This window comes from Myotis myotis, unplaced genomic scaffold (assembly GCF_014108235.1).
Source record: "Myotis myotis isolate mMyoMyo1 unplaced genomic scaffold, mMyoMyo1.p scaffold_m19_p_1, whole genome shotgun sequence".
Classification (NCBI taxonomy): Eukaryota; Metazoa; Chordata; class Mammalia; order Chiroptera; family Vespertilionidae; genus Myotis; species Myotis myotis.
The window spans coordinates 217,243,774-217,257,627 of NW_023416313.1; the positions used below are offsets into that span (position 1 = coordinate 217,243,774).

General features: G+C 54.0%; 1 protein-coding gene across 4 annotated transcripts in view; it reads left to right on the forward strand.

Annotated features, from left to right (window-relative positions):
• Positions 1-13,854, forward strand: part of RIN3 (Ras and Rab interactor 3) — a 111,471-nt gene that overhangs the window by 22,419 nt on the left and 75,198 nt on the right. For 3 of the 4 annotated variants that reach the window (XM_036315828.1, XM_036315845.1, XM_036315818.1), the window contains exon 2: positions 11,652-11,853. In XM_036315828.1, coding sequence (XP_036171721.1) covers positions 11,652-11,853 — 202 coding nt within the window. Of the gene's footprint in view, positions 1-11,651; positions 11,854-13,854 lie in introns of those variants that run through there. The other variant, XM_036315837.1, reaches the window with a different exon arrangement.

Here is a 13,854-nt window from a genome sequence, read left to right on the forward strand (position 1 = left end):
CACGCCAAGCAGCAGGGCCTGCAGCACACACAGGTGCGGAAACTGAAGACCTTCGGCTGCTAGACCCCTTGATGTGGTCTGTGACGTGCAAGTGAGACAGCCTGACCGGCTCTCAGCACTTCCTGGGTCCGGAAGACCTGCCGGGCTGGCTTCCCCCAGAAGCTGCAGGCAGAGGCCCAGTAGCTGAGCCCCAGGCTCCTCGAGGCTGACACGCTGAGGGTCAGGGGCCTGAAGCTGCCCCTGTGCCCCCCTCATCATAGAAGGCCTTTGGTTTCTGGGCGAGAGAAACCCAGGGATCTTGGTCACACAGGATGTTCCGAGCACTGGCCTGGGATCCGCCAAGGCCCCGTGTTAGTATTTAGCCCGTGGACCTGGGCCGGGGGTGTTTGTCACGTGTTTGCCACGCGATTGCCACTATGTGTGTGAGAGAGGCTGATTCTGAGCCCAGCTGCGTCTCTCCCACCCCACATGGCCGCCACGATCAGCCGGGAGCTGTGGTTTCGGTCCTGAGTCCACCCAAGGCTGGGCCAGAGGTGAAGCAGGCGGCAGCTGCGGCTCAGCTTCCACACGTCCAGGCAGAAGCATCTGGCAGAGAGGAAGCCACAGAGGAGCTGGGCTGGCCGCCCGCCTTCTCCCGGCTGTTGCTGGGGCAGAGCCAGCCTGGCTTAGCAGAGAAGCCCTTAGGTGGCATCTAGCCAGGGGTCGGTGAGTCACAGAGTCATGGAATTCATTGTGCTGGAAGCGCCGTCGTCCCTGATCTGGGCCACGCTCAGTAAAGGCACCACTCGGTGGCAGCCGCTCTCTGATGCAGAGCCGGGGCAGACGCCACTGAGAGACCCTGACATTCTCTCTCTGACCCGCCTCCCATAACCATCTAGGCAGCTGCTGCCAATCACCTGGGTTCATATGGAAAGTCAACCGACCTGCCGCCTCAGATCCTGTCCAACCGTCTCATTTTTCTGAAGAGGCCGCTCACTGAACCTAGAGAGGGGGAGTGAGCTGCCCAAGGCCACTTAGCGAAGGACAGACCAGACCACGGTCTCCCGAGACGGAGCTCGGTGCCACGTCCTTTGTGTCACACCCGTTCTGTGAGTGCAGCATTTGCCGTGTCACTACTCAGCTCACAAACTCTTACCTCCCTTCATTTCCACCATGTGATCCCCTCGAGTCCAACAACTGCGAGTGGGGATGGTAGAGAGGATTCCAGGTGGGGGAACATTCGAGGCCGAGGGCAGCCTTAATCCCACTGGTGCTGTAGCTGGTAGGCTCCCAGAGCCCTACTGTATCTATTCAGGAATGTTGTAAGCTGCTTGTTAAACCATTGACAGCTTCCTATCGGTCATGGTGGGAGTATTGACACCATGGAAATTGGCAAACACTACACATCAGGACTTAGTATGTTGGGTCCTAGACAAGTGCTTTACTGGCTCCCTGCTGATCCAAACCAAATGTCCCCACTGGCCTTTGGGTGTGCTTGCCCTCCACACGTTCTCAGGCCCTCCTCCCTCACCAACCAGAATTCCTTCCCTGCGGCCTAGAGTCTTGACTTCCTCCACGAACTGTCCGCGAGCCTCCATCTCATCTAGTAGTTAGCGCTGGCTATGTGTCAGTTGTGGCTGGATCCTTTCCTTACACTTCCATTGGATCCTCACACGGCCTTTGAGGTAGGGGTACAAGCTCCCTGCTGACAGAGGGGGACACCTGAGGCACGGAGGGGTGGAGCGGCCAGCCTCTGTCATCACATCCCCGCCAGCATCTTCACCTGCGATCGGGAACGCCAGGGCCTCGTTCCCTCTGGCACCGGCTGCTCCTCCTGGCCCAAGTCCCGTGGCTGCCACGGGGCAGAAAAATGACCCGTGACTTGCCCTGGCTCTGCTCGGCTGACCTCTGTGGCAGCTCTCCTAGGATTTCTCAACAAGTCCCTGGGGCCTGTTTCTTTGGGTGGCCTCATCCTGATTACTTCCAACACTGGCCCCCCAGGCTCCGGACTGAGTTGAGAACCCCAAGGCAAAATAGCCGGAGTCTTCACCAAGAAATGGATGAGCTTGGTGCCTGAGAACCCCACGCCGTATCTGCTCTGCTGTGACAGGCTCTGGGACCTGGGGGCAGGTGTGTGCACGTGGGCATCTCATTTGCTGTTTAATTAAATATTTCCAGCACAGCGAAAGCTAGGGAAAAGCCTAACAACACCCTGAGTGCCCATACGTCAGCTTTGTTAAATCCTATCTTTTGCCATATTGCCTCCGATCTTTTCAAAACCGGTAAATCGTTACAGCACTGGCTGAGGCCTCCTTCACACCGCTCCCCATCGCGGTTTCTCCCCCCGCCCCACCCCACCCCCCGGAGCGGCCACCATCCTGACTTTGGTGTGCGCACGCACCCACAATCAAGACACAGAACTGGTGTGTGTGTTTTCATACCTCATCTACATGGTTTTGTTCCTTCTGTGATTTGCTCCTGGCACTTAACATTAGGTGTTGGGGTTTGCTTGATTTAAAAGTTTTTTCATTTGGCGTGACTCCGGACTCCAAGAAGAGTTTCAGGAATAGACCCATGAATCCCCGTGTGGACACTCTTACCCAGATCCACCAATTATATTAACATTTTCTCACACCTGCTAGTTCTTTTTCTCTCTCTCGTTCATGTTTTCCTGAACCTTGTGGGGGGAAGAAGCAGGCTTTGTGTCCCTTGACTCCTATTTGTTTCCGTGGGGATTTCCCAAACTCAAGGACATTCTCCTACTAACCTCGGCACAAGGGTCAAAATCAGGAAATCAGCGTGTGCTATAGACAGGATTTCGGGATTTCATGGTGAGGCAGTGGTTTCTACCCCCTAGCAGCCGGGTGCCAGCCCAGGGTGGATGAGTCCCAGCCTGTTCCCCATTCTCTGTGGATGGACATTGGTTGTTCCGCCCTCTCAGTGTGACCGCTGCTGCAGTGACCATCTTCACTGTTACCTTATGCTCTCGAGTGCATCCTGGGAGGGGGGGCTGCTGGGGCCTGGGCTCCGGGGTCCCCATCTCGTAGACTTTGACATTGTCTTCGGAGGAGTAGGTGCAACCATTTTCATTCTTGGGGGTGCTTTACCCCCGTGGTGCTCTGATGGCTTTTAGGGGGCTGACTGATGGATACTCACCTCTCTCTGGCCAGTTCTCATGCCGTTGCCATAGCAACAGGTGTTCCTGGGAGAAAAGGCATGACCATACACATGGTTACCCCAGCTAGAATAACCCCCTCTTGTGTGCTGGATGCTGCTTGATGCACCTTCCACGTGGCAGGCATTACCAGCTCCATTGTGCAGATGAGAAACTGAGGCCCGGGAAGGCTAAACACCCCGCCGAAGGTCACAATGGCTGGGATGTGGCCGGGGTTGGGGTGAGGCTCGTTCTTTATCTTCGGGCTGGCAGATTGTGTGAAATAAGCCCCGAGTCTCTGACTGCATTTGCAGCGAGAGGACGTCAGCTGAGAGGTCAAGGCCTCTTCCTGTGACATCCCCCACTCCCGCTCCTGCCCCATCTTCTCGGTCCCTTCTCCTCTGTGCAGGGGGATTGGTGAGCAGCAGTGAGCATGGAGGGGAAGGGAAAGGATAAGGGGTGGGGGTGGCAGTGAGCGACTGTCCCCCTCATCCAGGAGGGAGGGCCGAGGCATGGTGTGCCTCAGGCTCCAGGGTCAGAGTCAGGAAACACTCCTCCTTGGGCCTCTGGCCGGTCCTGTCCCAGCTCGAGAAAGAGGTGCCACTTCCAACTGGAGAGAGGGGCTTTGTCTGGTACTCACACACCTGCTCAGAGGGATCGGGCCACACCTGAGCACGGACCACTGCAGCCACGCCTGCCCCTGCTGGCCTGGGAGCCCTGGGAGCCTGGGGACCAGGCCTCTCCCTTGGTTTCATGGTGGCTGGAGGCCGGCCAGCTGAGGTCGGGGTGGTGGATGGGACGGAGGTGGCCTTTTCCCGGTCCTCCCCTTCCATCCCACACTCCCCGGGGTTCTGCCAAGTCTGCACAAGGGGCCTCAGTTCTCGTCCCAGGGAGGCATCGTAGGAACTTCCTGAGCGGCTTCCCTGGGGCAGAGGTGGCCCCGAGCCGAGCCGCATCCTCGTAGCTGGGAGACCTCCTGCCTTCCTTTCAGACACGCAGCGTCCAGGGGGCCCCACCCGGGGCTGCCACACTCATGGCTCCACCTCTGTGCTCAGCAGCCCCCTTGGATGCCTCTCCACCCAGAGCAGATCTTTCTCTTCTCACTCATGTTGCATAAGCCTGTGACGGGGACACAGGGAGCTGGGGGCACACCATGCCAGTTTACTCCTTCTTCCGGGAGCTGGTGAGAAAATCTCCCCCATGAACCGGACGCTGAGTCCGCCCTGGTCCCTGCAGCCCCGGGCCAGGGGTCCCCGAGTGTCTGACCACTCGGCAGCTGGGCGGGGCAGCCTGGGTGTCAGAGGCTGTCAGCACTGCACGTTCGAGCTAAGTGCTCTGTTCCCTGGAGCAGAAGGAAAACTAGTCCTGGAATGATTTCTCTTTCCGGTGGAACTCTCTCAAGTTTCTGAGGCTCATTGTTTTTGCACCAACGGTGCCATTAATCAGCCGAGGTCCCCGGGGGCTGCCTCTGCAGGGCCCTGGGCAGGGTGTGGCTGCTGAGAAGGGAGGCGTGGGTGTCGGGGTCACTGGTTCTGCCGGCAGATGACATGTCCAGGGCCACGTGGGCTCCGCGATGGTCCCTGGCAGTTAGCGCTGATGTGGCCAGGCTGTTGTAGAACAGTAATCACCGCACTGAAATAGAGCCGGACCGGTGCCAGCTCCGGGGATCCCCAGCTGTGCCATCCTGCCAGAGCCTGACAGCCATCATCATGGCCATGGGCACCGTGCAGTCACAGGTGCGCACCCAGCCAGCTCAAGTCACCCAAGGCCCAAGCCATCAGGTGCAGCTGCCGGGCCCCATTACCCCTCTGGCCAGGTCAGAGCAGGTGCCCCTGTCACTCTGTCTCCTCAGGGCTTCCCTGCTCCTGTGACCCAAGCGAGACCCAAACCTTCCCCACCTCAGCTGTTCCTTCTCTAACTTCTCCACTTGCTGTAGCCTTTGACACTTAGAGATCCTCTCCACCCTCAGGTCCCATAGCTGCCAAGTCACCTCTTAGGGGCCCTGCACAGGCCTTTGTTACGGCTGCACCAGCCCCGGGAGAGGAGGATGCCGAGAGGCGTGGACAATTCCTGGAGAGCCGTATCTTAAGAGCCGTTGACCTCTCCGGTGATTTAGTCAGAGCCCCCACGGATGGCCTCTATGGCACGTGTCACCGAAAGGTTTCTGGGACAGCCAGCACCAGCTGGGCTCGCTGTGTCAAAGGGACCCTCCCAGGCTGTTTCTGTGCCAAAACAAACTGACGTCTTTTTTCATGTCAAGCCATGTGGTTCCCAGGCACTTGAACTTGTAGGTTATCTCTGGGGCCAGATGTTATCGTGGGTATGAGCTGAGTGCAACACGCAGATGCGTACCTCAGTCACTCTATCCAATGCGCTAGGTCCTAAAATCAAGGCTACCAGGTGGGAGAATTGTAGCAAGAAGAGGAAAAGGAGAATTTGAACTAGAAAAACAATAGTTGACATTGACTATGATTGTGTGTGCTGTGAAAAGGAGGCATCTTAGCGAATCTGCACAAACACTCTACTAGCAGGACTATTATTATTAGTCTTTTTTTTAAAAGCTAAAGCTGAAGCCCAGAGAGGTAAAGTAACTGGACAGAGATCGCACAGCCTGGATTCAAATCTAGGGCTTCTATCAACAGCAGGCGGGCCTCTTCTGAACGGGCCTTCAAGGGCGGGGCAAACTTTATCCCCAATAGTTTACTATAAAAAAAAAATTTAAACAGAAGAAGAGTTGAAAGAATTTTGCAGTAAACACTCATATACTACCCTCTTACCCTTAATGTTTTTGTATATTTGTTTTATTACATATCTCTATCCATCTACCTTTTTCTTATTCTTTTTTTTTTTTTTTTTTTTTTTTGCATTTCAAAGAAAGTTTTGGGCACTCCCTGAATATTTTACAATGCATATCATTAGCTAGAGTCCAGTATTTATCTAGGGTTCTCTTTTATTGTTTTGGTGTAAAATTTACACGTGATAAAGTGTAAATACACATACTGAGTGTACCACCTGAACTTCCTATACAGGGTGAATTTTTTTGCCTCTGGTTCCTTTCACTCAGCATAAAGCAGGGGTCCTCAAACTACAGCCTGCGGGCCACATGCGGCCCGCCGAAGACATTTCTCCGGCCCGCCGGGTGTTTTTGCTGCCGCTGCCGGTCCTGCTCAGCAGCCGACGCGTCCTGGGCCCGCAGTGCGCATGTGTGGAATGTCTGAGGGACAGTGAACTGGCCCCCTGTTTAAAAAGTGTGAGGACCTCTGGCATAAAGCTTTTGAGGGTCATCCATGTGGTGTGTGTACTAGTATCTGTAGTTCCATATTTATTGCTGTTCCACTCCGCCATGCCCCAGCATCTGTTTGTCCATTCTCCCATCGATGGGCCCCTGGACCAGCTTGGGGCTATTATGAGTAAAGCTGCTGAGAGCGCTTGGCTTCAGGTCTTTTGTCTGTTTGTTTTTTGTTAATCCTCACCCAAGGATATTTTCCCCATTGGTTTTTATGGGGAGTGGGAGAGAGAGGGAAAGACAGTAAGAAACATCGATGTGTGAGAGAAATACATCGATTGGTTGCCTCCTGCACAAGCCCCGACCAAGGCCAGGGCCGGGGAGGAGCCTGCAACCAAGGTACGTGCCCTTGACCAGAATTGAACCAGGGCCCTTTGGTCTGCAGGCCAATGCTCTATCCACTGAGCCAAACCAGCTAGGGCATCTTCGGGTCTTTTAGCGGACATCCGCTTTCCTTTTTTCTTGGGTATACACATAGGCATGGAATTGGCTGGGGCAGAGGGCAAGCGTATGTTAAGGTTTATAAAAACCCACCTTTTCCCAAAGTGGTTGTGCCAGTGTGCATTCTCCCCAGCAATGTACAAGAGTCCTCATTACATCCACCCTCCACCAAGTGATGGTGGCAGGCTTTGTAATGATAGCCATGCTGGTGGTTGGGACGTGGTATTTCATTGTGGTTTCAATTTGCATTTCCCTTATGACTAATGAGGTGAGCCCTCTTTCACCTGCTTTTTGGCCATTTGTATGTCTTCTTCTTTGAGGGCTCTTCCAATCTTTTGCTCATTTTATAAATTAACTAGAGGCCCGGTGCATGAATTTGTGCATGGATGGCGTCCAGCCTGCCCGCCCCAATTTGGCCGATCAGGCTGGGCCAGCTGCAGGGAAGGGATGTGGAGATTGGCCGGCCGGCCCCACCCCCTGGTCAAACTCCTGGTCGAACTCCCAGTCGAGGGGACAATTTGCATATTAGCCTTTTATTATATAGGATTTGCTTGTTCTCTGTTGCATGCATGCTTTGCAAATATTTTCTCCCCGCCTGTGGTTTGAGTATTCATTTTCTGAATGAGGTGTTTTGATGGGCACAAGTTTAAATTGTGATGCATCTGATTTACCTGTCTTTTCTTGTATGGTTCTTGCTTTCTGGGTCCAATGCAATAAACCTTTGCCCGCCCATTGGAGAGAATGTTGGAGGGGGTCATAGAGAACCTGTAGGAGCCCCAGGTGGGGACATGCCGCTTTTGCTGGGTGATGAAGAACAGCCCTTTGTAGGGGAGTCTACAGGGAGGTGCTGTTCAGAAAGGGATACCTGCAGTATTAGGAGACCAGACTGATTCCTTAGGCAGTGGGCGCCATTGACGGCTTCAGAGCAGGGGAGGACGTGATCGCAAGAGAGGGATGGCACAGTCCCGGGGATGCTAGAGCCTGGGATAGAGTTTCTTCTTGGTCACCTTGAAAGCAGGGCGTGTCCCCCTGCCAGGGAGCTGGAGGCAGGGGTGCAAGTTCATCTCTGTGGCTCCCCGAAGACTCTCCGGGGACCCTGAAGCCACCCAGTCCCCACTAGGACTTAATGGACCCATTTCTTACCAAAGAAGCCTGGGGGTTGGTGTGGGCCAGTTGCTAGAAGGCAGCTCAGGGAAGGTGTCCACGTACATGGGTTTATTTATTTTGTTAATCCTCACCTGAGGGTATGTTTCCATTGTTTTTTAGAGAGAGTGGAAGGAAGCAGGAGAGGCACAGAGAGAGAAACATCAGTGTGAGAGAGACACATCAATTGGTTGCCTCCTGCACACACCTGACCAGGGCCGGGGTTCAAGCCTGCCCTTGGCTGGAATCAAACCCGGGTTCCTTCAGTCCGAGGGCCAACGCTCTATCCACTGAGCCAAACCAGTTAGGGCTCCATGTCCATGGGTTTAGAGCCAACTCTCCCAGAATCCTTACAAGGACCCCTGCCCTTCCCCATGCTGACCTCGCCCCCTCCCTAGCTCCTGCCACCTCCCTGGCTTCCTTGCAGTTTTTCTAGACCAGATAACATAAGCCCTGTGTCTGGAGTCTCTTCCCCTCGCCAGCACTGGTCATCATCTGACATAGGCTAGGTCCCATATTGTCCTTGTCTATCGCCACCCCTCCCCTGCCCCAGGAAGTGGCTCCATCCTGGCTCATCCCTCCCCCGGCCTCTCCCCACAGCAAATGCCAGCCCTGATCACTGGTGCCCCTGGGCAACAGCACAGGAACTCACAGGGCAAAGAGCCACGTCTTCCTGGCTCTATAACTAGGTTTTGGTATGTGTGTGTTTTTTTAATCATTTTGTTCTCTGCTCTAACCCAGCACCTAGACCAACATCTGCCACTTGCAGGCCCTCAGAAAATATTCGTAGTATGAATGAATGCGAGGCAAACCCCTCATTTCTCCCAGGGGTCACCCAGGGCCACTCAGCCAATGGAGGCGTCTTCCAGGCCACCCCCTGCCCATTGCACAGATGAGGAGATTGAGACCCTGAGAGGGACCGGACCTGCCTAGTTTGTGGCAGAGCAGAAAGGAGCCTATAGCTCTCGCCCCGGCTGCTGTTAGAGTCCTCATTGCTCCCCAGGGAGGCCCTGGGCCAAGGGAGGAGATTTGAGGATGATCATCAAGCCTTTTGGTGCCAGAAGATATTTTTGGTTTTCAAGGGGGCGAGGGAGGGAGGGTTAGAGGAAACTAGTGGGCCAGAAGTGCTTGTTTTCTGGGTAATTCTGGCTCCTCTGTTTCAGCTTCTCTCCCAGAGGAGATGCTGCAACCACACTTTAGGGCTTGGGAAGAGGTTACATCAACAGCAGCTGGGCCGCCCGGCCTTGAGCTCGGAATGAGACCCACCAGGCCCCAATGTCACAGCCTGTGGACACCCTGGGCTGCCCTGCTGCCCCCACGCCCCCAGCCGCGTGGTGCCCGCCACTGCCTGGGACACTCCTGCCGTCCTGGCAACCTGGCACCGTCTTCTGTGTGGACCCAGAGGGAAATCCATAAATAGCCACACGCACAGCATCCAGGAGAGGGAGGGCCTCTCGGAGGATTTGGGGGTGGGGCGTCAGAGGAGGAACTGTAGCACAGTGACGTTGACATGTCCTGCATCACCTCACATCTCCCTGCTCAGGTCTCTGCAAAACCCACCTGCTTAACACAGCACAGCTCTGCTGGACGGTTTAATCCACTTCCCGGGTCTCCTCCCCCCCCCCCCCCCCCCCAATCATCACCAGGACCCCACCCTCCTCTTTAGGAAATGCTGTTCCCTCATCAGGACTTCTGGGTCCTGCTGCCCTCTGGCCCCTCCCACGCCCCAGGAAGTGGCTCCATCCTGGCTCATCCCTCCCCCAGGGCCTCTCCTGACAGCAAATGCCAACCCTGATCACGGGTGACCCTGGGCAGCGTCACAGGGACACACAGGGCAAAGAGCCACAGCCTCCTGGCTTCATAACTAACTACTCCCTTTGGCCTGATTAAGGCCTCACCCCTGCAGACTTAGTTCCTCCCTCAGGTGGGATGCAAACAGACCACACAGCCCACCTGACTCCGGGTTTGAGGCACTCAGATGCTATCTCTCCTTTTCTAGAATCACAGTGTGTGTGTGGGCAGGGGTTGGGGGGTGGGCGCGGGGGAGTGCTCCGGGCAGGGTCCGAGATCTCTTAAACTGGACCTCTGCTTTGGTTTTGCTGTTTCTTAAGCCCGAGACTCTCCTCCGCCCCCCGCACCCCCCACACCCCCACCCCCGCCGCCCTGGCCTGTCACATCCTCCTGGTGGGGGCAGGGATGCTGACTGGGCGGGGCCACAGGAGACACTCCTGTAAGTGTCTGTATCAGCGCATCCAACAGGTAGAACACAAACCTCATAGGTAGTTGTAGATCTCCTAGTAGCCACATGTAAAAAGAAATCAGTGGAATTAATTTTACTAATGTTTTATTTAACCCAGTATATCTAAACGATTATCATTTCCGAGTGTAATCAATGTAAGTTATTATTAATGAGCCATTTACAGTCTTTTTTTCATACCAATAGTGTTCAGAGCCCTGTGTGCAGGTCTCAGCTCAGACCACCCACTTTTCTTTTTTCAGTAACTGTGTGCACTCAATATTAGTTTGTATGAGTTTCAGGTGTGCAGCATCGTGGTTAGACAGTCATGTACTTTACAGTGTTCCCCCCAATATTTCCAGCACCCACCTGGCACCATACCTAGTTATTACAGTATCATTGACTATGTTCCCTCTGCTGTACTTCATGTCCCTGTGACTATTTTGAAACTACCAATCTGTACTCCTCAATCCCTTCACCTTTTCACCCAGAGCCCTAAATTCCCGGGCCCCAAACCACCCTTTTTAAAAAATATATTTTTGTATTGATTTCAAAGAGGAAGGGAGAGGGAGAGAGAGATAGAAACATCAATGATGAGAAAGAATCGTTAATTGGCTGCCTCCTGCACACCCCACACTGGGGATTAAGCTGGCAGCCTGGGCATGTCCCCTGACCGGGAATCGAACCACGACCCCCTGGTTCATAGGTTGATGCTGCGCAACCACTGAGCCACACCGGCCGAGCTTGACCACCCATTTTTCAGAGCTCAGTTCCCACATGTCGCTACGGTATTGGACAGCGCAGTTTTCTGCCTTGATCTGGGTTGTAGCCGACAGGCATAGACACTGTAAGAATTTGGCTAACTGTATGCTAGAGACTGGTGCATTTCACTGTGAGTAAGCTACATGTTCACTAAAAATGTTCTTAAAATCCTGTTCAGAGTTCTGGTTGAATGCACCCTCTGGCTCATCCCTCCCCCAGGCCTCTGAACCACCCTGGGCTGGGATTAGCTACTTCCCTCACATTGTGTTTCTGTGAGGTTCACTCCAGTGTTGTCCTACAGCTGGCTGTTTCTATCCATGTTTCACCCATCCTATATAATAAAAGCCTAATATGCAAATCGACTGATGGGCGGAATGACCTTTCTGAATGACCAGTGGGCGGGGGGCGGGGCCTTGGGGCCACGAGGCAGCCAGGGCTGCGAAGGCCTACCCTTGCGTGAATTTTGTGCATCCGGCCTCTAGTTTTGTTATAAGCACCGAAAGGTGAAGAGTTCATTCATTTTTAACTCCCTCGGGGCCACTGGCTTCCTAGATGCTAAGTAAGTCAGCAGGTTGCATTGAGCCCCCACTGGTTCTAAACCCCTCTCCGTGAGGCTGCAGAATCGGCTGACCATTTGATTCTGTTTTCAGTCCTAGTCCAGAGGTTGATAAAAGAGAGGAAGAGGAGGAGGAAGATGGCATGGGGCCTTGTCCACCAGTCACCCCGAAGAACTGCCTTGCTCCCCGGGGCATCAGCGTGCTGGAGAAACTCGTCAAAACATGCCCGGTGTGGCTGCAGCTGGGCCTGGGCCGGGCCGAGGCGGCCAGGATCCTGCACCGGGAGGCGGCCGGGGTGAGTCGGGGGTCTCTTCGTCTCGTGGTCAGTGGAGCAGGTACAGTTACAGGGAGCTGCGCATTAGCTTTCCTTGCTTATGTTTATTAGCTTCCCAACCAGGGTGATTTTTCCAGAGCTCAGGAGTGAGTGGGCCTGGTGGGAGGGCTGGTTTCTGTTTGGAGAGCAGGTGTCCCTGCTGGAGCGCAGGGCAGGTGTGGCTGGGTGGGCCCTCTGGGCATTTGGGCACCGGAGGCAGGACTGACACTTCGAGAACTGAGGTAGGTGTCTGGGGACTAGAGAGAACCAGAACCGGACAGACCTGAGAAATCATTTTACACCCCGTATTTACACATGGAAATAGGGACTGTGTGATGGGGCCACAAGATTTCTTTGGAATCAGGCTCTGTGAGTTGGGCAAATGCTCACATTTGCTGAGTCTCACTTTCCCCCTTTGAAATGGAGCCGTGAATAGCACTTTCCTCCCAGTAGGGTAAGCCCCACACGGGGAGAGGGGCCGGTGGGCAGGAAGGGTGAGTCAGCGCTCACCAATGCCACCCCCACCCACCCCACGCAGTTCCTCTTACGTGCCCCTTCCCTTCTAAAAAAGAGGTACAGTTAATTTGTTCAATTATAAAAGGGATATGCGTGTTCACTACAAAAAAAAAAAAATGAAACTGGACAAAAGTGATAAAATAAGAAGTATCTTATAAAGTTCTTTGCCACCAGTTTTTTTTTCAACTAACCCAGTTCCTACAAGTCTTTTTGCTTGTATTTTTTTTAACGATGTGAAATTCAGTTAACATAAAAGAAGCCATTTCCAAATGCACAATTTAACACATTCACAATGTTGTGTAGCCACCACCTGTATCTAGTTCCAAAACATTGCATCACCCCAAGATGAACCCCTTAGCCCTTAAGCAGCCAGCCACTCCCCAGTCCTCCCTCCCCAGGCCCCGGCAACCACCAGTCTGCTCCCAGAAGTCACTTTTGCTAGAAGTGCATGTGTTGCTCTCCAGCCCTTTTCCATGGAGAGTCCCACATCGATGCCAGCTCGTGTTCACTAAGTACTTCCTGTTCCAGGCAGTCGTCTAAGTTCTTCCCGTGAATCAGCTCAGTTTATCCTCGCAGCGGCCCTCTGGGGCAGGAAGGACTATTCTGCCCATTTTACAGATGAGGTAACTGAGATACAAAGTTGAGTGACTTCCCCCAGGTGACACAGGGAGTGAGGCCCACGCTGGAACTTGAACCCCGGCAATCTGGGTGCTCCTGTGCTGTATTGTACACACATGTTTTATGTGACGCAGACAGAATCGTATCTTTCAGCCATTGGTCACTTTTGTAGTCCTCACCTTCCGTGTCGTCTATGATGCTGCACTGTGTCCGGGGACTAGACCACACTCATTAATTCATGGGCTGAGTGGTCAGTGGACTCCTTCTCACTTTGGACGAGATAAAATCCATCGGGTTGGCAGTGGTACCTGAAAATAGGAATGACTGCTACGTATTGGGCCTCCAGCAAAGTCCCAGAGTTGGAGCAGATGCGCCTTCTGTTCCCTGCTCTGCCCTTCCACCCCACTCTGCCCCAGGAGCTGCTGTATTTTCCAGCAGAAGCAAAGCCCTAAGCTCATGCTCTGCACAAAAGACTGGCCAACTTTACCCAACGCTGCTCTTCGCCTGATCTTATTCATCCTCACAGATCTGTCTCTGGTATCAGTGTCCCCATCCCCAGGGAGGGAAATGGAGGCACAGAGACTTGGGCTCACTTGCCTGAGCTCACAGCTAGAAGAGCAGACCTTCAGGATGCTGGGAAGACCCTTTGCTGCATAATGTCACCCCCACCGAACTGTCCAACCCTCCCCCCCGCCCAAGTGCAATGCCTTCAGTGTTTTTAAAGATGCAGATACTGTGTGGGTGGTCCTCAGGCTGTGAGCGCGCATAGGGTCTTCCAAGACCACCTGGACCTACTCCTCCTGGCACCAGTGAGAGACAGTGCTTCATCCAGCCTGAGGCCAGTGGCCA